Source organism: Theropithecus gelada, chromosome 1, assembly GCF_003255815.1.
Source record: "Theropithecus gelada isolate Dixy chromosome 1, Tgel_1.0, whole genome shotgun sequence".
NCBI lineage: Eukaryota > Metazoa > Chordata > Mammalia > Primates > Cercopithecidae > Theropithecus > Theropithecus gelada.
Window position 1 is genome coordinate 65,496,189 of NC_037668.1, and position 21,317 is coordinate 65,517,505.

The window sequence follows — 21,317 nt, forward strand, 5'->3', positions numbered from 1 at the left end:
ATACTTGAAAACAGGTGCATTGGAAACCACTGTACTGAGAAGTTTATGGGCTCAAGACTGAATTGGGCGTGGTCGCTCAGGCCTGTAATCCCAGGACTCTGGGAGGCTGAGGTGGAAGGATCAGTTGAGTTCAGGAGTTCGAGACCAGCCTGGGCAACCCAGTGAGACGTGTCTTTAAAAAAATTAAAAATAGGCCGAGTGCCTTGGCTCACACCTGTAATCCCAGAACTTTGGGAGGCCAAGGCGGGTGGATCACTTGAGGCCAAGAGTTCAAGAACAGCCTGACCAACATGGCAAAACTCCATCTCTACTAAAAATACCAAAAAAATTAGTAGGGTATGGTGGTGCACACCTGTAGTCCCAGCTACTCAGGAGGCTGAGGTGTGAGAATCACTTGAAAGTGGGAGGCAGAGGTTGCAGCGAGCCAAGATTGTGCCACTGCACTCCAGCCTGGGCAACAGGGATTCTGTCTCCAGAAAAAAAAAAAAAAAAAAAGACTGAATTGGAATTTTGGGAACTAGGGTGCAAGAGGGAAGCGGAGGAAGGAGGAAACAGACCCCAGTGGTCACCTCAAGGACACCCAGCCCCAGTTAGGTAACTGGTATTAAACTCCACGGGAGAGATGAGCAGGCCTGGCCACCTGGTTTGGGGCTTAGCTGGGGAAACCAAGGCAGGCAGGGACAGTTGAAAGGGTTGGATGTTGACATATGGTAATTTACAGAGGGTAGCAACACAGGCTTCATTTCACACACGCACAATTTGAAAAATACTAAACATGGCAAGGCCAGGGGGCAGGGGCAGCCATTCTCACACATTGCTAATGGCAGTGTAACTTGACTCAGTTCTTCTGAAGGCTAATCCATATTGAGAGCCATAAATACTTCATACAGTTTGACCTAATCTCCTACCCTAAGGAAATAATTCAAAAGAAGAATAAACCATTTACAAATATGTTTAATAGCAGCATTTCTTTAAAGAAAAACAAAGTTCAAATGCCCAACAGTAATTATGTTTAACACTTGGTACACATATAAATAGACAAAAGGCTGCAGAGAACACTGGATTTAAACAAGGCTATTACGGGTATAATTAACTATAATTTACGAATAAATAAGGAAAAAGTCCCTGGCTGAAAAGGATAGTGGAGGTTTATTTCCCAGTATTCTTCAGTTTGGACTGAACCCTTGCCAACTGAGCAGACATCCCACTATTACACCAAAAAGACTGCTCTCCCTGCCAGCAATTACAATACATGACACCACTAGGCCGAGTGGCTCAGAGGGAAGAGTGGTCTGCGGCTCTTCAATCTTTATCCAAACCTGGTTCTAGCTTCAGGAGCCCAACCCATGCCTTTGGTCACCTGAGACTTTTTATTAGTTTTTATGAGATGCAGTATTGCTATGTTGCCCAGGCTGATTCTGAACTCCTGGGCTCAAGCAGTTCTCCCGCCTGGGCCTCCCAGAATGTTGGGATTACAGGCATGAGCCACCACACGCAGCCACCTGAGACTTCTTAAACAGCACCAGCACTTCTAGCTGGTTTGAACCTTAAATGCCACCACCCACCAGAGAGAAGGCTCTCACTAAATTCTAAATCTGTCATTTAAATTACTTTTCAACTGAAAAACAAAACAGAAGAAACTTATTAGAATAAGGCGATCTAGGCCAGGCGCGGTGGCTCAAGCCCATAATCCCAGCACTTTGGGAGGCTAAGATGGGCGGATCACGAGGTCAGGAGATCGAGACCATCCTGGCTAACACGGTGAAACCCCGTCTCTACTAAAAAATACAAAAAAAAAACTAGCCGGGCGAGGTGGCAGGAACCTGTAGTCCCAGCTACTCAGGAGGCTGAGGCACGAGAATGGCGTGAACCCGGGAGGCGGAGCTTGCAGTGAGCTGAGATCCAGCCACTGCACTCCAGCCTGGGTGACGGAGCAAGACTCCTTCTCAAAAAAAAAAAAAAAAGAGTAAGACCACCTAGGAATGTTCTTAACTTTTCCATTCAGCTTTTGGCTGATATATGAAACTACAAATCAATACATCCTGTCCCGAGCTGTAAACCAGCAGCTCCCAGGGCTTGGTCTACAGTGCTCAGAAAGACACATTGCCTTAACAGTCAGGCTAGTGCCCTAGCTCCAGTGGCCTCTGCAAATGAGGCCTTGCCAGTCATCAGTGGACAGACACATAGTATCCAGCACCAGGCCTTGGGCCTTCCTGCTTCCCAGAGTTTCACAGGTAGGACGCATGTGAGGGAAGTAGGCCATACTTCTGTTGGAGGATGGCTGTAGTACTTTCCAGGGCACTGAGGAGGAAACAGGACAGTTACCAGTCTGACTTCTCAAAGTCCCAAGCCCACCAGAAGCTGGTGAGCAGGGACATCGAAACTGTCTAGCCTTGTTATGCCCTGTTCATCAATCCATGATGAAACCTTCTGAATCCTAAGAAAGCCAGCAAACTTAATCCCACTCCAACTACCACTTCTCCAAACCTGGCCCACACTCCCTCAGGGCAAGAATAGGAGGCACCATCTTTATCTTGTCAAAGCTTTTTTGCATCTCTCCAACCTCCCTCAAATTATTTCCCCACGCCACAGGAATGAGACTTACCAGCCTGGACGAATGATGCCAAACTTTCCGGGCACAGACAAATCAACCACAGTTGAGCCGAGGCGACACTCGGGGCTCTGGCCACCCCCAATTTGTCCCCCATCAATGACCAAGGACAACTGAGGCCAGAGATCCCGGAACTCCTGAGAAGAGGGAGAAGGAAGAGCATGGACACTATCCCTGGTGTATGCAATAATGTTAAACTGCACGCAGTCATCAAAGGCCATATAGTCTCAAAACAGAAGTCACCTTCCTCCAAGCAGAGAAAGGAGCTTCATTTAGTTAAGGTCAGCTGTGCCAAGGACACTGCATTCTATGAGGTCTGGAGCCCTCCTGGGTTAGTACCCCAAGTAACACCTATCTAGGGCTTAAAGAAATCTTGCTATGGCAAAAGGAAATGTCATACATTGCTTCAGTTAGGAAATGTAAGTACAACGAATGGAGTTCTAGGCACAGATACAGGCTCTAACTCTGGACTTTCCATTGTATCTCTGTGTGACTGCACGCAAGTTACTCTATCCAGGCCTACAAGACAAGTGGGCTGGACTAGATAATCCTATGTCTTCATTTGTTCTAATCTATGTAAGCCAAGACAGGATTAGGATGACCTTTTCTTTGCCCTGGCTTGGGGCAGAGATAGGAGAATAGGGTCAAGAGTCAAAAACCAGGTAAAAAGGCTGGGCACGGTGGCTCACACCTGTAATCCCAGCATTTTGAGAGGCTGGATCTCTTGAGGCCAGGAGTTTGAGACCAGCCTGACCAATACGATGAAACCCCGTCTCTACTAAAATACAAAAATTAGCCGGGTGTGGTGGCATGCGCCTGTAATCCCAGCTACTCACTCAGGAGGCTGAGGCAGAACTGTTTGAATCTGGGAGGTGAAGGTTGCAGTGAGCTGAGATGGTGCCATTGCATGCCAGCCTGGGCAACAGAGTGAGACTCTGTCTCAAACAAAACAAAACAAAACAAAAAAACTAGGTAAAAATCTGGTCACTTAATGACTGTGTGACCTGGAACAAGTGATTCCAGCTCCTTCTAGCTCTAGAACCATGCTCCTGGATCTCACTGCAACTCTGATCAGGGTATGAAGAACAGAACATGGTAGATTCTGCATGCCACCAGCACTCAGTCTTTGGGCTATGAGAAGGATACTCCCCTAGAACAGTGGACTGAATTGTTAACTGAGCAAGAGCTTCCCCAATCCCTCCAATGAAGACACTGCAGTAGCAGTTAGGCCTGGGAATTTGGGACAGGAAATCATAAATACCAGTTACTGTGTTGGACAGGTCAAATGACTGCTGACAAGGTAAAAACCTCCTCTCTCTGTGCCACATCCCGATTCTTGCTCCTGGGGTACAGCCACCAGGACCAAGTCAAACCTGCACTCTGAGAATGGGAAGGGATGCTGAACTCTCACTTTCCAAGAACCCTGAGCCCCACTCTAGGTCTGGGCATGGAAAACCCCATCGAATGGAGTTCTGGGCAGAGATATGAGCTCCAACTCTGGACTTTCCATCCTATCTCTGTGTGACTGCACGCAAGTTACTCTATCCAGGCGTATTAGCTGGATGTAATAAGCCCAAGGAAGCCCAAGGCCTGATGCTGGATACTATGTGTGATACTATGTCTCTGGCCCAGAGTCTGGGGACACAATGTAGCTTATAACTACGTTTTACATCTTGGTAATAAGAAAAAGAACTGAAATTTCTATGTGTCCTCCTTTGTTCTAATCTATGTAGCCAGGAAAGGATTAGGATGATCCTTTCTTTGATCTGGTTTGTGGCAGAGATAAGACAACAGGGACAAGAGTCAAAAACTGGAGCCAGGCGCGGTGGCTCACGCCTGTAATCCCAGCACTTTGGGAGGCCGAGGCGGGCGGATCACGAGGTCAGGAGATCGAGATCATCCTGGCTAACACGGTGAAACCCCGTCTCTACTAAAAATACAAAAAATTAGCCGGGTGTGGTGGCGGGCGCCTGCAGTCCCAGCTACTCGGGAGGCTGAGACAGGAGAATGGCGTGAACCCGGGAGGCGGAGCTTCCAGTGAGCTGAGATCCAACCACTGCACTCCAGCCTGGGCAACAGAGCGAGACTCTAACTTAAAAAAAAAAAAAAAAAAAAAAGTCAAAAATTGGGTAAAAATCTGAGTCAGTCACTTAATGGCTACGTGACCTGGAAAAAGTGATTTAACTTTTTGGAAGCTAAACTTCATCCTTTTTTTTTTAAGAGACAGAGTCTTTCTCTAGAGCCCTGGCTGGAGTACAATGGCACAATCTCAGTTCACTGTAACCTCCACCTCCCAGGTTCAAGTGATTCTCCTGCCTCAGCCTCCCGAGTAGCTGGACTACAGGCATGTGCCACCATGTCTGGCTAATTTTTGTATTTTTTATTAGAGATGGACTTTTGTCATGTGGGCCAGGCTGGTCTCGAACTCCTGACCTCAGGTGATCCGCCTGCCTGGGCCTCCCAAAGTTCTGGGGTTACAGGCATAAGCTACTGCCCTTGGCCTTCTTCATCTTTCTTTACAGCACTGTCCTGAAGATTTACAGCCTAAACTGTATTCTCCAAAAACTGTTATCTCCAAAAAAAGAGGAAGACACTGTTCTTACCATAATCTTTCCTATTATTATAAAGACAATAAGAAAAAAAAACACCAATTCTCCCCCTGGCTTTTCAGACTTTGAGACAAAATCAAATTCCTTTAATTTATATTGCCCCCCACCGCCTCCCTGCCAGCTGGGAAACCTTTCCACTGTTGGCCCAAGGACTCTCACGCCTGGCAATCCCAGTGCACTATCAATGCCACTGATTCACAGGAAACAGTGTTTGGGCTGGTGACATTTCCAGGGGAAGGACTGGGTAAACTCACCTCGACATTCAGAGAACTGGCCTGGGAGCTGAGGTTGGCGCTAGTGAGAGCAAGCGGACCCTCAAACATCTGAGCCAAGTCTTGCATAAAGGCATGATCAGGAATCCGAATGCCTACAAGCTATAAGGCAGGGGGAAGGGGATCATGAGAAAGGTTGGAAGGGGTAGAGGGTAAGTCTGATCTGGATCCTAGTGAAAGCCAAGTGGCCTGGAGTCTGGAAACACAAGAGAAAACTTGACTCACAGGCGTAAAAGGGTTTAGGTCCTTGTTGAGCTCCTCCGAGCGTTCCATCACCAGGGTCACTGGTCCTGGCAGTAGGTCTTTCAGGAGCCCCTCAGGTACTCTCACACGGCAGTATCTGGGAAACACAGGAGCATAAATCCATTCAAAATGAAGGACCACTGGTGGTCCTTTCCTAGACTCTAGGCACACGTAGGAAAGGAATCCTTCAAGTTTACAATGGGAGCCGCCTATCTCTCTGCTTCACTTCCCTAAGAGCTTGAGCAGAAAGCAGGGCTCCAGAGGGGCACCCCTGGCTTGGCGCCTATGTGCCTCTCTGGTCTGAGGGACTACAACAGCTGCACCGCTGTGCTACCGTGATAGTGGGTGGGATCAAGCTCCACGTTTTATTTTCTACAAGGCATTCGCTATTAAATTAAGCTACTGTGTTTCTTTCCTTTTTTCCTGGGGGCCTCCCCGATTAGTACAAATGCGCCAAGGGTACAGGGCCCCCGCCTTTCTCGTGTGTTGCTGCCTCTCAGCAGCATGTAGTTCAGGGCCTGGGGCACGTTAAGTCCTCGGTACACACTTCCAGTTCCGGATTCCTTGGTAAGCCTGGACAAGCCCCTCCCGCTCTCTGCGCCTCAGTCTCCCAAGCCTGTCACCGGAAACCCCTCCCGCGGTGCCGCCCCCAGCGGGGCCGGGTCGGGGCGGCCTCACCTGTAGACGTCGGCCACGCGGCCGAGGCATACGGCCAGAGGCTTAGCCTCGCTGCGACCCTTGAGGCGGTACACAGCGCGCAGAGCCGCCGAGCAGCTCGCCGCGCAGGCCAGACCGTATAGCGTATCGGTGGGGACGGCCACCACGGCGCCGGCGCGCAGCTCGGCCACGGCGGCCCGCAGCGCCTCGGTCCAGCCGGCGCGCTCCGGGCTCGCGGCCTGCACGGCCCCGCTCCCCGGGAGCCGCAACAGCCGGGCCCCGGGGGCCGCCGGAGCGGGGCTCGGCGGGCGGAAGAGGCGGCCGCTCCGGGAGCCAGCGGACCCCTCGCTCAACCCCACGCTGGCAGCCACCGCGGCCCTCATCCCCCTGCACCGACGCGCCGGAGACATCCGCCCAGGCCCGCTTCCGGGAGGAAGTGACGCTCCCAGCCAGCTTCCGGTCCGGGAGACTCGGCCCCACCTCTGCGCCGGGCAGCTTAAAGGGACCACGACCCCCAGGAGGATTGAAGGAGACCGGTGGGGACGGGGCGGGGCCCGGCCTTGCGGAGCCCTAACACAGCGCTGGGGAGGGGGGCGGCCGAAAGGGGGGCGGTGGTCGGGCCGCGCAAGCGGAGATGGAATGGGGCCCGGGCTCAGACTGGTCACGGGGGTGAGAGGGGGCCCGTCGGGGCGGGGGGAAGGGGCTCGGCCCCGCGCAAGCGCCGGCCCTGACCGTCTGTCTCTTGCTCGGGCAGGGAGGCTGCCGGCGTGGACCGCGGGAAGGCGGGGCTGGGGCTCGGCGGGAGGCCACCCCCGCAGGCGCCCCGGGAGGAGCGCGCCCAGCAGCTGCTGGACGCGGTGGAGCAGCGGCAGCGGCAGCTCCTGGACACCATCGCAGCCTGCGAGGAGATGTTACGGCAGCTGGGCCGCCGGCGCCCAGAGCCGGCTGGTGGCGGGGTTAGTGCCCACCCTGGGCTGGGCCGGGGTGGGGTGGGGTCTGCCCACTGGCTAGGCTGGCCAAGCCCTAGCTTACCCTGGAGGGGGGAAGTATCTCTCCACTGCTTTATCCCTAACCTCCGTTGATGTGGTGAGAGGTTTCGAAAAAGTTAATACTATCCAAATGCCAAATGGCCATATCCTTGTGGGGCCTAATCCAAGGCCTTTCCTCCCAGCCTCACTTTTTTCCTTTCTGTTCCAACTAGAACGTCTCAGCCAAACCCGGAGCGCCCCCGCAGCCGGCTGTCGCCACCAGAGGCGGCTTTCCAAAGGATGCTGGCGATGGAGCTGCGGAGCCCTGACCATCCCCAAGCCGGATGCCCTGACTTCTCTCCCTCCCCAGGGCCGGTGGCTGGACTCTGAACAACTCCCTTCAGTAAAGGGGCCAGTCTTCACTGGCAGTGGCTGGTACTTGGCTGGCTCTCAGCCTGGAATGGCAGCTCTGCTAGCAGCTGGGTTCACTCCCACTTCATCCTGGCTGGAAGCAGTGCTGTGCTTTGAAATGTAGCCAATGAATACCCAGTCTGATTACCCAGATTTGGGCAGACCAGCAGTGCTCGCCAGAGTGGTCTGGCCTGCTATGGGGGATCCAGGTGATGTTACATGTCCATTTCATGCTTTGGGGGCTTTTAGCCCCACAAAACACCTTCAGCAGAGCCTTGATTAAAAGGAAACCTGCAGACTCTCCTGGTGACCGACGTTTCCTTTCTGTCCCCTCCCTCTCCAAGACTGATGGCTGGGAAGGGGGGAATGGTGGAAAAATGTCAACTATAGACAGGGTTGGGAAGAAATGCCACAGATACTACCAGATTTAAATAAGCATTTAATTAGGATTTCATTAGTATTTAATATTGCTTTTTCAATTCCAAAAAGTTAAATTTTCACTTCTTAGCAGATATTTTAAAGTACAATATTAAGTTTATACAAAATGAGCAATTAAGCAAACACCATTATTTCACATTCTTCAAAAATACAAATTCGTATTTATTCTTTTTTGGGTTTGGAGGTTTCTTCCTTTGGAAGTACTGAACCTGTAACGTTTTCATATCGCTCAGTGGAAGTCCGTTGTTCCCATGTTTCACACTTACTTTTACATAATCCAAATAAAACTATTTGGGATTTTAAAAGTTGTCACCAAGACCCCGGCCAATGATTAGTGTATGTCAAAAAAAAAGAGGGCTCTTGGGGGCTCTTGCCTTTCCTGGCTAGAAGATCTGAGCCAGAGATTAAGTAACAATCTGTTTCCAGCCACCTTCCCCAAACGGACTAGGAAGAGTTCACAGGAAAAGGGAACAGACACTTTGAACTCTGACCCCCACCCTCACATTCTCCAAAACACAACTAAGGATGTAGACTGTTGAGTCAAACAGCCCTTGGGAGGCCTGAGAACACAGCAGGAAAAGGGCAAGAGAAGCCTCTGAGTTGGCACACTACGAGGATAACAAGGATATTGCAAAAAACACCCCTGGGTTTTGGTGCAAAAAGGTTTTATGAAAAATTTTCCCATAAGAAAAAGTAGAAACTGCATTGAGCTGAGAAAGGGACACTACGTGATCGCCCAATTTTGGCCCAACAGGCACACCACCAAAAGGGCAGCGTGTGGTTTTGAACCTCAATTCCAGTAGAAAAGCTTGTACTATGTACACATTGACATAAAGATCCAGTTTAATTTGCATTTTTCAGTGCAGACTGAGAAGCCCTCTCTTGAACAGGAGTAACAGTGAGAAATGCCCAGTGGTCGTTGGCTTCCCCTAAGGGCATCAGAAGAAATACAGGACCCCTTCCCTCTCTCCCTAAAAAAACATGCAAGAGGAAACAGGCTAATATGGCTAACCAATCAGAAATATGCTCCAGTTTTGTTGCCTCCACCCTGAAATATTAAGGAACAGATAATTTCTGATCTATGTCCCAGCAGAACCATTTGCATATTAGATCTATGAAAATCTTTCTGCTTTGGCTGAATTATATTTTAAAACTTGCCTATTCTATAGCCTGAGAATTTGAGAATTGAAGATAAAATGGGGGAGATGGAGTAAAGGGTGGCTGAAGTATATTTTAAAACTCGTCTATTCTATAGCCTGAGAATTGAAGATAAAATCGGGGAGGTGGAATAAAGGAAGAAAGTTGATAATGATTCATGGGATTTAATGTTTGTTTATAGGATTTAATGAAGGCTGGAGGCCTTTTTGCTTAAGGAACCAACACAGGTAGTATGGGGACCAGTATGGAAATGGCTCATGTTGCCCCCTGCCACCCATGCCCCCCCAAACATATTTCTGATTGGTGGTGTAAGACAATTGTAAACTCTTGAGAAATACTGTTGCAGTTCCACACATCAATGGTTTCAATGACTCTGGAAAAGTCTTTAAGGACAATGGATGTGATTACAAATATCAAAGTCTAGAAGGTGCCAGGTTTCTACCTAGGAACAATCTGTTCCTTCCTTTCAGGCATCATTTTGTAATGGTGAAGAGGGAAAAGATGGCGAGAGACCAAGAAGTGATGAAAAAGGGCCTCAACAGTCAGCAGAAAACAGGACCCACAGCAGTTCTTCAGAGAGCCTGAGGGGGCGCCCTGGGGCACACAGGGAAGGCTTGCATAGATTGAGCGGTTGCTGAGAATGCATAATAGTGTTTCTCTATGGACAGCCTCATAGTACAGGGCTGATTGAGCGGAAAAACGCGGCCAGGCCAGGGCCACATGGGACAACGACCATCAAGCTACACATATTGCACCAAGGTAAGTGCTTTTCTTTTCACACCTCAATTTAACTTTTTATTCTGAGCAAAAAATAAACTTTGTGGAAAGTATATATATGTATATATACACACAAAAGAAATTGCAGCAATCGGGTTAAAGATAAAATAACCTAAAGTGCTTTTTTATTTTATTATTTCTTTAATATACCAATATGAGGTTCTGCAAACTTGTCCCTCTGGACACATTCAGCATTATACAAAGTCTCTCAGGAAAACCCACCCACCCTCCAATATCCCCATCAGTCCACAGCCTTGACCCTGAAAATAAAACTCTCCGATCTACCACCTATCCCAGAGGTGAAGAAGAGAAGCCCCTTGCCTTTTACTCAGAGAGATCTTCACATCTTAAGGCCCCTCCTGGGCTTTGTACCATGATCTCCTTCTAAACGGAGGTGGAATTCAATAAATGACACCACTTCTGTCACCACACTAGTGGTGCTCCCATGAGACTGGCCAGACCCTGCCAGGAAAGACTGGGCCACTTTCCCTCAATGCCCAACCTACCTGCCTGGGAAGGGCCAAGTTCACTAAGGCAGTTTGGTGGTGCCAGTCAGTTTCCTTACCACCTCCTAAGTCCATGAACCCCAATCCCTGGTGCTAAGCACCCTTTGAAGCGGTTGTCTAACTGGAGATGTTAGTAGGAACTAGAAGATAATGTACAGGGTGAAAATGGTTAAGTTTACTATGAGAGAGGAAAAAGGCTTGATTTTTACCTGCTAGAATTCTACAAATCCTCCCTAATCTCACCCTAGGTTCATTTCCCACGTTTGGGAAACCACACTCACCATGAAGGTTCTTTCTGGCTCCAGCTTAGCTAGGGGCCCTCTTTCTTCCAAGGTCCTTGGCACTAGAGACCAGGCTTACAGAAGGGCAGGTAGGAAAAAAGAACTGGAAAAGGAGGGAAAGGAAGACTGCCTACCCTGGGAAATAAACCTGATCTTCACAACTCACTGGCATTTTAAGCACATTCCTGATTTTTCAAAAGCTGATTGGATCTGATAGTCTTTCTTGTAATCTAAAGTCACCCTCAAAAGGCAGATACTTCAGCTTCTTCAACTTGAAAAATCTGTCAGCCTAAACACTGTTTAAGATGCTGCTTCGTCACCCCTGATCTTTGAGAGTGAAAAGGCCACTGACCTGGGTAGGCCCCAACATAAGCACGCCCTGGCTAGCCAGGAAGAGTCGATATTTAAACCGTGGGTGCTTCAAATGTCCTTCCCTGGGCTCCTATTTCCCACCTCCACTCCCAGGGAACCCAAATCCCAGGTGACCACAGGATGGGCATATGGGAAGGTCATTACTGCCCTCTGATACTAGCTTACTTTGGGGTCCCATCACTACTCTCTCAGAAGTTGTAAACACCAAGGGCCCTACCTCAAAGCTTCCTGTGGGTGCAAGGCCCAGAGAGATCCAAGGAAAACTCATGCTCAGCAGCTGGTTTTCCAGGAGGACTAACCCACTGTGTTAACAGGAAATTCCTCCTGCCTTATCAACTTCTGCTGAGGTCAGTGGTCATCAGAAGCCACAATCCTTTTGGAGAAGGGAGTGCAGAAGGTCAAAAAGAAGTCAATTCCCTAGACCAGGCACGGTGGCTCACACGTGTAATCCCAGCACTTTGGGAGGCCGAGGCGGGCAGATCACCTGAGGTTGGGAGTTCGAGACCAGCCTGACCAACATGGAGAAACCCTGTCTCTACTAAAAATACAAAATTAGTCAGGCATGGTGGTGCACACCTGTAATCCCAGTTACTCGGGAGGCTGAGGCAGAATTGCTTGAACCTGGGAAGCGGAGGTTGCGGTGAGCCAAGATCGGGCCACTGCACTCCAGCCTGGGCAACAAAAGCGAAACTCCGTCTCAAAAAAAAAAAAAGAAGTCAATTCTTCTGGCTAGAGTCCTGGAATGAGAAATTGGCTGCTTGTAGGTAAGACCATTTCTCCTCATGGCAGTAACAACATTCACCACCACTGCCCTCTTTGTCTGTCCCTGAACATCCTTGCTAAAGCCAGGGAGGGCCCCTGGCTCCAAGGTAAATTATCTTCTCTCAATAATGTCTTGGCTGGCCCTGAGCAATGGCTCAGAGAACAGGAGAGTGACCAATGCAGATCCCTTTGCATTAGGGAATGAAAATGCAAGGCAAAATTATGGCTGCTTCCTGCCTGACACTGTCAGTTTGGAAGAGCAGCCTTGTTTGTGGACCACCACTCTTTGCTCAGGGCAGGGAAATGGCTCTTGGGAGGCAGAGGCCTATTCTGCACCTTGGGCCATGCCTGGCCTCTGAGCTTGGTGAGTTTGGTCAGCACTCATGACTATGTTAATATAGCCTGTTGAGAGAAACCTTCATGCTAGTGTGGACTGTATCTTTTATTTTAAGAGGCAATGACTTGGAGCCAAAGGCAGACAGATGGATATAATTCTATACACACACACACACACAATTTTTTCCTATAACACAACTTAGTGAAACATTCCAAATGAGATAACTTATTGCAACATTTCAGGCTTTTTGGTGGAAAGGGAATTTTTTTGTTTTGCTATACCCTGAGTAGAAGATCATCGTTTTGTGATTTTTCTTTTTTTCTTTTTTTTTAAATAAATCACATGACTAAGCTGAGCAAGTCACATCCTTGTTTGCACTGTATGAGGCTGTATGCAAAATCCAGAGGGGGGCAGAGATGGAGGGGGCAACCCAAAGCCTGGCTGCAACCTGGAACCAGGACACCTGGCCTGCCAATTATATGCCACCTCATACGAATTCCCTTAAATCTGCACCTTCTTCTGATAAGCAAAATGCGGCCCTTCTGCTCTGAGGAAGAAAATACCATTAAAAAGAAGGCAGACCACCAAACAGCAACTGGCCATAAGCCACAAGTTCTCTCTAGGACAAAACAGAGATGTTCCCCAAGGAAAATTCACTGCGATCTGCAAGCCCTGGCAACCAACTGAGAGAAAGAACCAGGAAGGCAAAGACAGTGATCATGTTGCTAGAACCTGCTTTGCACATGTCATCGACAGACAGCAGTCAACAAGCTGCCTAGGGCCTCTGCAGAGCCAGATCAACCCCACAGCCTGTGAGCCAGGCCTTAAACTGACTATTTGTGCTGAAGCGGGCTGCAGAACGACCCGTGTCATCCACCCTGAGCACCACCAACACTAAGCACAAATGACAACACCATCTCACCTGAACCCTGTCCAACTCACAGCTGCCTCACTGGCCTTTGCCACTGCCCTCTCTGATGAAGCAAGGGTCTGGCCTTCCAAGCAAATGTCAGCCTCAGATTCAAAAGACACACAGGAAGGAGCAACACCCAACACACTGAACTCTCCTGCCCAATCCACAAAGACCCCAGTGCAAGCGATGGGCAGCATCAGATTGATGGAAACCACACCCTTTCATTTAGAATTTTTATGCACACGAGTAACCTTAGTTTCCAAGTTCACATGACAACAAGCAAAAGTGACATACAGTGCAGCCAAACAGTTCACTTATAACTTAGCTTTTTTTGTTGTTTTTTGTTTTTTTCCAAAGATTAGTTCCTTAAAATGGATGCTCCTGGGATGTGAATAAAGAAAATACGTCTGAAAGGTGAGGATTTCAAACAGTAGATTTCTTCATCCTTCAAATTTCTGACCCATGATGGCAGGCATTGTACCTCATGCCTCCTGCTCACCCACTTTTTCCCGCAGGTGAGCACACACGGGCCCTTCACTTGGAGAAGCTGCTGGTGAGGCCCATCTCCTCCTCCCCCTGCAGTAGTGCTTCAATGGGAATCAGATTGGACGGGGTGTCCAGGCTCTGGAGGGACAGAAATTCTGACACATCCATGGCACTTAACGTTTCTGTCTGAGGGTCTGAAGGAGTCTCTGCTTGCCGGCTTTGCTCACAGGAGGAGGGTATGGTAGAGGATGATGACTGGGGAACAGGGGCTGAAGAGAAAGTCTGCGCTGGGAGCTGCAGGCTGGGCCCATCAGGAGCCTGAGGGCTCGGCTCTGGAGGGGGTGGGGAGGAGCAGCCCTTTCTCCTGCTGGTTGCCCGCTCCTTTGCAGAGTCCCGGCATGCACACTGACACTGACATGCCTCTTCTTGTTTGATGATGATCACAGGAACACTGAGGCCAATCTGCTGGACAGAGCTCCCTGCGAGAGAGGCAAGAGAGACTGCTCTTCAAGTAGCTGCAGAGGCAGGAGCATGAGGGACAGGGATACATGGGCTAGGTGAGAGCAGAGTGCCATGGGAACCATGGGAAGGATGGTCACCACACTTCGGGGTTTGTTCTGCTTTAAATTGGACCACATGCCCTCTGAGGTAAAAGAGGGACACTCCCCAGCCGAAGACAAAGTCCCCTTTCCTTAGAAAGTCACACACACAATCTAGATGCACCCTGTATTTCCAGCTTCATTTCCAGTCATTCTCCACTGCACCCTCCATGTGGATGCCTACCTTGTTCCTGACACGTTCGTTACACCCCTGGGCCTGTGGGCTCTTCCTTATGCCTAAAATCCCTGGACACTACTCTTCTGGAGAACTGACACTCATCTTTCAAGACCTAGCTCACTCCCCCACTTCTGTAGGCCTATGCAGAGGGCTAGCTTGGATGAAGCACGTACCCAGCTTCCCAGCACACATGCACAGTGCTGCTATCTTCCTTCCACACTTCTCTCCTTGCAGTACAGGACCTGCTTGGTTCTGCCTGCCCAGGAGACTCTGAGCTCCTTTAGGACATCTTACTCATCTCTCTTTCATGTGTTGTGCGAACACTTGCTCCATATTCAGCCAGACTTTGTGTGTCTTGACAGAGCTAAGGACCAATGGGAAGGACCAGGTGCAGTGGCTCATGCCTGTATGTAATCCCTGTACTTTGGGAGGCTGAGGAGGGAGGATCTGTTGAGCCCAGGTGTTTGAGACCAGTCTGAACAATATAGTGAGACTTTGTTTCTACACATAATAAAGAAAAATTAGGCCGGGCTTGGTGGCTCACGCCTGTAATCCCAGCACTTTGGGAGGCCAAGGTGGGCAGATCACTTGAGGTCAAGAGTTCGAGACCAGCCTGGCCAACATGGTGAATCCTTGTCTCTACTCAAAATACAAAAATTAGCTGGACATGGTGGTGAGTGCCTGGAATCCCAGCTACTTGGGAGGCTGAGGCATGAGAATCACTTGAACCTGGGAGGCAGGGGTTGCAGTGAGCCGGGATTGCGCCACTGCACTCCAGCCTCCGCAACAGAACGTGACTCCATCTCAAAAAAAAAAAAAGAAAAAGAAAAATTAACCAGGCATGGTGGTGCATGCCTATGGTCCCAGCTACTTGGGGGGGCTGAGGCAAGAGGACTGCCTGAGCCCAGGAGGTCCAGGCTGCAGTGAGCTGTGATCGTGCCACCACACTGTGGCCTGGGTGACAGCAAGACCTTGTCTCAAAAACAAAACAAAACAAAGGCCAATGAGCAGGAGAACAGGGTGGGAACTGGGAGGCCTAACAACTAGTGCTTTGGTTCCACCATAAATTCACGTATAACCTTGGGGGAGTCATTTAATTTTTCTGGGTCCCAGTGTCTTAATCGATAAAATAAATAATTTGAATAAAAGGAACTTTCAGCTCTCTATGTGTCTCTGACCCAGATGCTATTTCTTCATTACTGTAATTAGAAAAGAGTCCAGTGAATTAACAACTGCCCTCTTTAGCATTAACTGTGATTCAAAATTTTTTTTCTGGCTACATTTTAAAGCTCTATCTGAAAGAGAAAGAACTGTTACTAAAGAATGTTAAACACAGTATTTTGGCCAGAAGTATACTAACTTTTAATAGTTGTGAGAATATGAAATACTCTAGCCAACAATACAATGTGAAGAATTTAACTGAGGCTGTTTAAAGATTTTTAAAGTTTTAGAAACTGGGACAAAGCAGTAATTAGCTGTGCCTCAAGGGGCCCACAGAGTTGCCTTCTCTTAAGGCTAACATGGAATTACATACCTGGGCTACTGGCTACTGGTACTGCAGTGGTAAAAAACACCTTCTCAACTTTAGATGCTTGCTGCTGAAAAAAGAAAAAGAAATCCCATTTATAGCCACTGTAATATGGCAGATCCCCAGGGACCTGAAGCCTCCCTGATTGTAATGGTCATCCAAGAAGACAGAAAACCCTTAGTGTTCAGGGGTTTTTGTACTGAGTGATGTTTTGTTTGTGCTCTGACATGAGGTCACTGCACTGGTTGACATTCAGTGCTGACAACGTAGCTAGCTTTGTACGCTACTAGTTGGCTGGCTCCCAGCTGCCTAATCCAGTAGGTTCTGTATGCAAAGGCTCCTCCTCCTCCAAGGTTGCTTTTCTCAAGCAGATGGTCTTCTCAGAGGGATCCCAGGGCTAGCTTTCCTTCAGATTCTCCACCTTCCCTGCTGCCTCCCAATACTTCTAAGAAAGCTGGAAAGTTCTTTTTTTCCCCTCAGAGATTAAGTTGCATGCCAAGGACAGGCTAAGGCTTCCTCTCACAGGCAGTCAGCCCTGTAAAGGCCTTGTGCTATAAGGTGCACAGCATAGTTCAAGGGTGGGCCCTAGATTCGGCCACACTTGGATTCAAGTCCAAGCTCTGCCACTTATTAGTTGTTGATGTTGAGCATGTGATTTAACTTCTTAGAGTCTTGTTTCCCCACCTATAAAAACAGGAATAACAACTGCTATGGATGGAGTATCTGTCCCCTCCAAAACTCATGTTGAAAGTTAATCCCCAGTGTGGCAGTATTGAGAGGCTGGGTTTTTAAGAGGTGACTGGGTCATGAATGAATTAATTCACTCACGGATTAATGGGTTATCATGGGAGTGGGACTGGTGGCTTTATAAGAAGAGTAAGAGAAGCAGGGTGTGGTGGTACATGCCTATAGTCCCAGCTATTTGGAAGACTGAGGGAGGATCGCTTGAGCCTAGGAGTTTAAGGCCAGCCCAGCCTGGAACATAGTGAGATTCTCTCTCTTAAACAAACAAACAAACAAAAAGGCCAGGCACAGTGGTGGCTCACACCTGTGATCCCAGCACTTTGGGAGGCCAAGGCGGGCGGATCACAAGGTCAGGAGATGGAGACCATCCTGGCTAACATGGTGAAACCGTCTCTACTAAAAATATAAAAAATTAGCTGGGCGTGGTGGTGGGTGCCTGTAGTCCCAGCTACTCGGGAGGCTGAGGCAGGAGAATGGTGTGAACCTGGGAGGTGGAGGTTGCAGTGAGCCAAGATCTCGCCACTGCACTCCAGCCTGGGCGACAGTGTGAGACTCCATCTCAAAAAAATAAAAATAAATAAAATAAATAAATAATAAGAAGAGAGTCCTGAGCTAGGATGTTCAACCCCTTGCCATGTGATGCCCTGTGCTGCCTCAGGACTCTGCAGAGGGTTCCACACCAGCAGGGCGGCCCTCCAGATGTGGCCCCTCAACTTTGGACTTCTCAGCCTCCGTAACTCTAAGAAATAAATGTGTTTTCTTTATAAATTACCCAGTTTGGGGTATTCTGTTTTAAGCAACAGAAAATGGACTAAGACAATAACCAAAAACCTTTCAAAGGCCCCTGTGAGGATGAAATGAGATGATGCACGTAGGACACTTGGCGCATGGTGAACATTCAGTAAACATTATTATTTAAGGCCGGGCATGGTGGCTCACACCTGTAATCCTAGCACTTTGGGAGGCCGAGGCGGGTGGATCACCTGAGGTCAGGAGTTCGAGAACATTCATTATTTATATTATGACTAAGCAGGACTACAAACCCATGCCCAGAAAGTCACCCTTATCACTCTACTATACTTCCTATTACATGGGCTAAAAGGTTTCTACTTTCTTGAAGTCTTATCTTGAGGCAGCTTTGTCTTTTATCTCTCTAAAAAGGAAATTAAAAAGTGCCTCTAAGATGAGTGTGGGAGGAAAGTGAAAGCTTCTGGCTAAGTTACATAGCAGATGATACTATAAAATAATAATGGAGGCCGGGCGTGGTGGCTCACGCTTGTAATCCCAGCACTTTAGGAGGCCAAGGTGGGCAAATCACCTGAGGCCAGGAGTTGGAGACCAGCCTGGCCAACACGGCGAAACCCTGTCTCTACTAAAAATTCAAAAATTAGCCAGGCGTGGTGGTGTGTGCCTGTAGTCCCAGCTACTCGGGAGGCTGAGTCAGGAGAATCGCTTGAACCCAGGAGGCGGAGGTTGCAGTGAGCCAAGACTGCACCACTGCACTCCAGCCTGGGCAACAAAGCGAGACTCTGACTCAAAAAAAAAGAAAAAAAAAGGAGAAGTGAGACCCATATTTAAATACCTGAAAAGAAAAGGGATGACTTGTTTCACTCAGCACCCCAGGACAGGGCCAGAGAAAACAATAAAAACCACATGGAGGCGGGCTGGGTCACAACACTGGAAAGCCCTTTCCAATGACTCTGGCTATCTAGAAATGGAAACAGGCTCTCTAGATCTAGAGGGGATTGGCAGCCTACTTCTGGAATTTGAGTGTTCTCCCTATTGAGCCCCAAATCGCCTTTCTAGTGTGTCTGATAGTAGCATACATCCACCTCTAGATTCTCCAACTTAGTACATCCTTTTCTCCATCTAATTCCTACCCGTATCTCAAGGCTCACCTGACCTGTATGGTCACCCAACAAACCACTAGTGTCTGAACCCCTCAATGCAGTGGCCAAGAGCCACCAACTCTGGGATCAATCTGCTTATGCTTAAATCCCAGCTTTGCCACTTGTGAGCTGTGGGAACTTCAGCCAGTCACCAAACCTCGCTGGACCTCTGCCCTCCAATGGGAAAATTAGACCTACCTCCTAGGATTGTTGTAATATGTTAAAATGTGCTTTGTGTGACACACAGAGCTGCAGGTATACAGAGATAGTAAAAATATCAATGATTACTAGGGGAGGGGGAAGACGTAGAAGGGATGAATAAGTGAAGGACAAGGAATTTTTTAAAAAGTGAAACTATTCTGGATATTGTAATGGTAGATAGATGACATTACGCATTTGTCAAAACCAATAGAACTGTACAGCACAAAGAATGGACCCTAATGTAAACTATGAACTTTAGATAATAATAATGTATCAATACTGGTTCATCAGATGTAACCAATTTACCACACTGTTGCAAGATGTTAGTAATAGGGGACAAACACAAGATGATACAGATAAAAAAAAATAATAATAATAGGGGAGGGAGGGCTGGGCATGATGGCTCACGCCTATGGTCCCAGCACTTTGGGAGACTGAGGCAGGCAGATCGCTTGAGTCTAGGAGTTCAAGACCAGCCTAGGCAACATGGCGAAACCCCATCTCTATAAAAAATACAAAAAATTAGCCAGTCGTGGTGGTGGGTGCCTGTAGTCCCAGTTAGGAGACTAAGGTGGGAGGATGGCTTGAGCTCGAGAGGCGGAGGTTGCAGTGAGCTGAGATAGCACCACTGTACTCTAGCCTGGGTGACAGAGCCAGATCCTGCCTCAAAATATATAATAATGATAATAATAAGAGGGGAAACTGGGGATGGAGAAAGGTTTATGGAAACTCTCTGTACCATCTGTTCAATAAAGTCCAAAAAAAAGTAATCTAAAAATAATGTACATAGGTAATAACTGACACGTTGCAAATCCTCAATTTTAAAAAATATGTAGCACATAAGTCCTTACACATAGTAAGGACTCAATAAATAATAGCTGTTGATGTTTTTTAAATTATCATTATTAGTATTTAGTACTTAATCTACTGGTAATATTAACTTTCTTTTTGGCATTTTTAGCCTCTTTAACTAGAATATACGTTTTTATAAAAAAATAAATCATGTTTTTTTTCTCTTTTCTGTATCCTCCAGATATTCAGTGTGGTATATGGCAAATATCAGGCTTTCAAAGTTGTGAGATTGGCCACCCTGAGACAATTCTTCACCATGAAGCATTAACTGAAAGACCAAGTCATTTCCCTAGTCATCAAGACCAAGCACTTCCTCAGAAAATGATTCTATGATGGGCTGTGGGAGCAGATTAGTTCTCTGACTTGGCCACTGCTATCTGGTGCCGTCTGACTGGGTCACATCAGTCCCTCACATCAGTCTGACTCTGCCTTGAAGACAACCTTCTTTTTCTGGAATATTCTGGGGCCTCTGGAGTTTGCTGACTGCTTTTTTATACTAGAAGATGTGATTAGATTCCAGTATCTGTAGGAATATTTGTTCGAGTGCCTCCTGCTAGATAAAGACTGTTTCTCTGCCTCCTTATTGTAGGTACTGACCACAGCATTTCCTACATTTATACCACTTGATTATGTGGAAAATGACTAAAAGGTAGTCATTGACAAGTTTCATGGTGGATATGACAGCCACTTTTCTTTTTGAAGTAAAAACTTCTGAACACGTCACCTATGTAAACACACTTCACCCCACTGGGTATATTTATACATAATACTTACAATTTGTTCTTGGTTTTGTGGAGAACTGGTGGCACCATTTAATATCCATTGTAAGTTCTGTTCTCCCATGACTAGGCTGGATTGCAGGATAGCTGTGTTGGGAGTCGGGGTGATGGTTATTGTGGGATTATTAGTTAGGACAGAGTTGGCACCCAGGGGCAGAGTCTGGACCATGGCTGGCAGGGGCTCAGTAGTACTTTGTGGTGGGGCTGGTGCTGCCACAGCTGATGCCACTGCCGCTGCTGATGCAGAAGCCCCAGCAACAACAGAAAGTCCTGGTACGATGGGCTGCGGTGCCTGGGGGTGCGGAATAAACTCTTGATGATTAGCAGCAAACTGTGTGCTGTGGGGAACAGGCACTTCTGGAGGTTGTAAGAGAGCAGGGGGGTTGCCAAATGCAGCTTGCTGGGAGCCAGGTCCTAGGGAAGGAGCAGGCGGAGGAGCAGACGGAGCTGAGGCAGGTAGTAGAGGCTGGGGTGGCTCGGAGAGGCCAGGCTGCAGTACAAGTGGAAGAGATAAAGATGCTGAATTTCCTGTGGATGGCGGAACATCACTGACTGACTCTGCATCACCATTAAAACTTTCAATCAAGGAAGCTGGCAAGAAAAAGAAATAGAAATATATATATACATATCCCAAGCCTTAGATGAGCCACAAAAACAGTCATTATGGGCTAAACAAAACACAGCTAAAGTCCACTGAACTCATCTCTTCATAGCTAGCAGGCCAGCTTTCTGTCATTTTCATTTAG

At 48.1% G+C, this 21,317-nt stretch overlaps 3 protein-coding genes across 6 annotated transcripts in view; 1 reads left to right on the forward strand and 2 right to left on the reverse strand.

Annotated features, from left to right (window-relative positions):
• Positions 1 to 1,950: 1,950 nt before the first annotated feature.
• YRDC (yrdC N6-threonylcarbamoyltransferase domain containing) lies at positions 1,951 to 6,817 on the reverse strand. The gene is made up of 5 exons (XM_025382482.1): positions 6,414 to 6,817; positions 5,718 to 5,832; positions 5,475 to 5,594; positions 2,606 to 2,748; positions 1,951 to 2,301 (listed from the first exon to the last, which is right to left on the reverse strand). The coding sequence occupies exons 1-5, from the start codon at positions 6,800 to 6,802 to the stop codon at positions 2,229 to 2,231; spliced, it is 840 nt and encodes a 279-aa protein (XP_025238267.1). The 5' UTR covers positions 6,803 to 6,817; the 3' UTR covers positions 1,951 to 2,228.
• On the forward strand, positions 6,384 to 8,074 carry C1H1orf122 (chromosome 1 C1orf122 homolog). Of its 3 annotated transcripts, none has more exons than XM_025382504.1 (3): positions 6,384 to 7,061; positions 7,147 to 7,348; positions 7,594 to 8,074. In XM_025382504.1, exons 1-3 carry the CDS (start codon positions 7,027 to 7,029, stop codon positions 7,687 to 7,689), a joined length of 333 nt encoding a protein of 110 aa, XP_025238289.1. In that variant the 5' UTR covers positions 6,384 to 7,026; the 3' UTR covers positions 7,690 to 8,074. The 3 variants fall into 3 exon arrangements, with proteins under 3 accessions (XP_025238289.1, XP_025238299.1, XP_025238280.1); XM_025382514.1 differs by having other exon boundaries at positions 6,424 to 6,928; XM_025382495.1 differs by having other exon boundaries at positions 6,919 to 7,061; positions 7,147 to 7,697.
• A 116-nt stretch (positions 8,075 to 8,190) lies between these two features.
• MTF1 (metal regulatory transcription factor 1) overlaps positions 8,191 to 21,317 on the reverse strand; it is a 53,840-nt gene continuing 40,713 nt past the window's right edge. For both annotated transcript variants that reach the window (XM_025382438.1, XM_025382430.1), the window contains exons 9-11: positions 20,567 to 21,162; positions 16,113 to 16,176; positions 8,191 to 14,280 (exon numbers count right to left, since the gene is read on the reverse strand). In XM_025382438.1, coding sequence (XP_025238223.1) covers positions 13,850 to 14,280; positions 16,113 to 16,176; positions 20,567 to 21,162 — 1,091 coding nt within the window. In that variant the 3' untranslated portion in view covers positions 8,191 to 13,849. The remainder of the gene's footprint in view (positions 14,281 to 16,112; positions 16,177 to 20,566; positions 21,163 to 21,317) is intronic.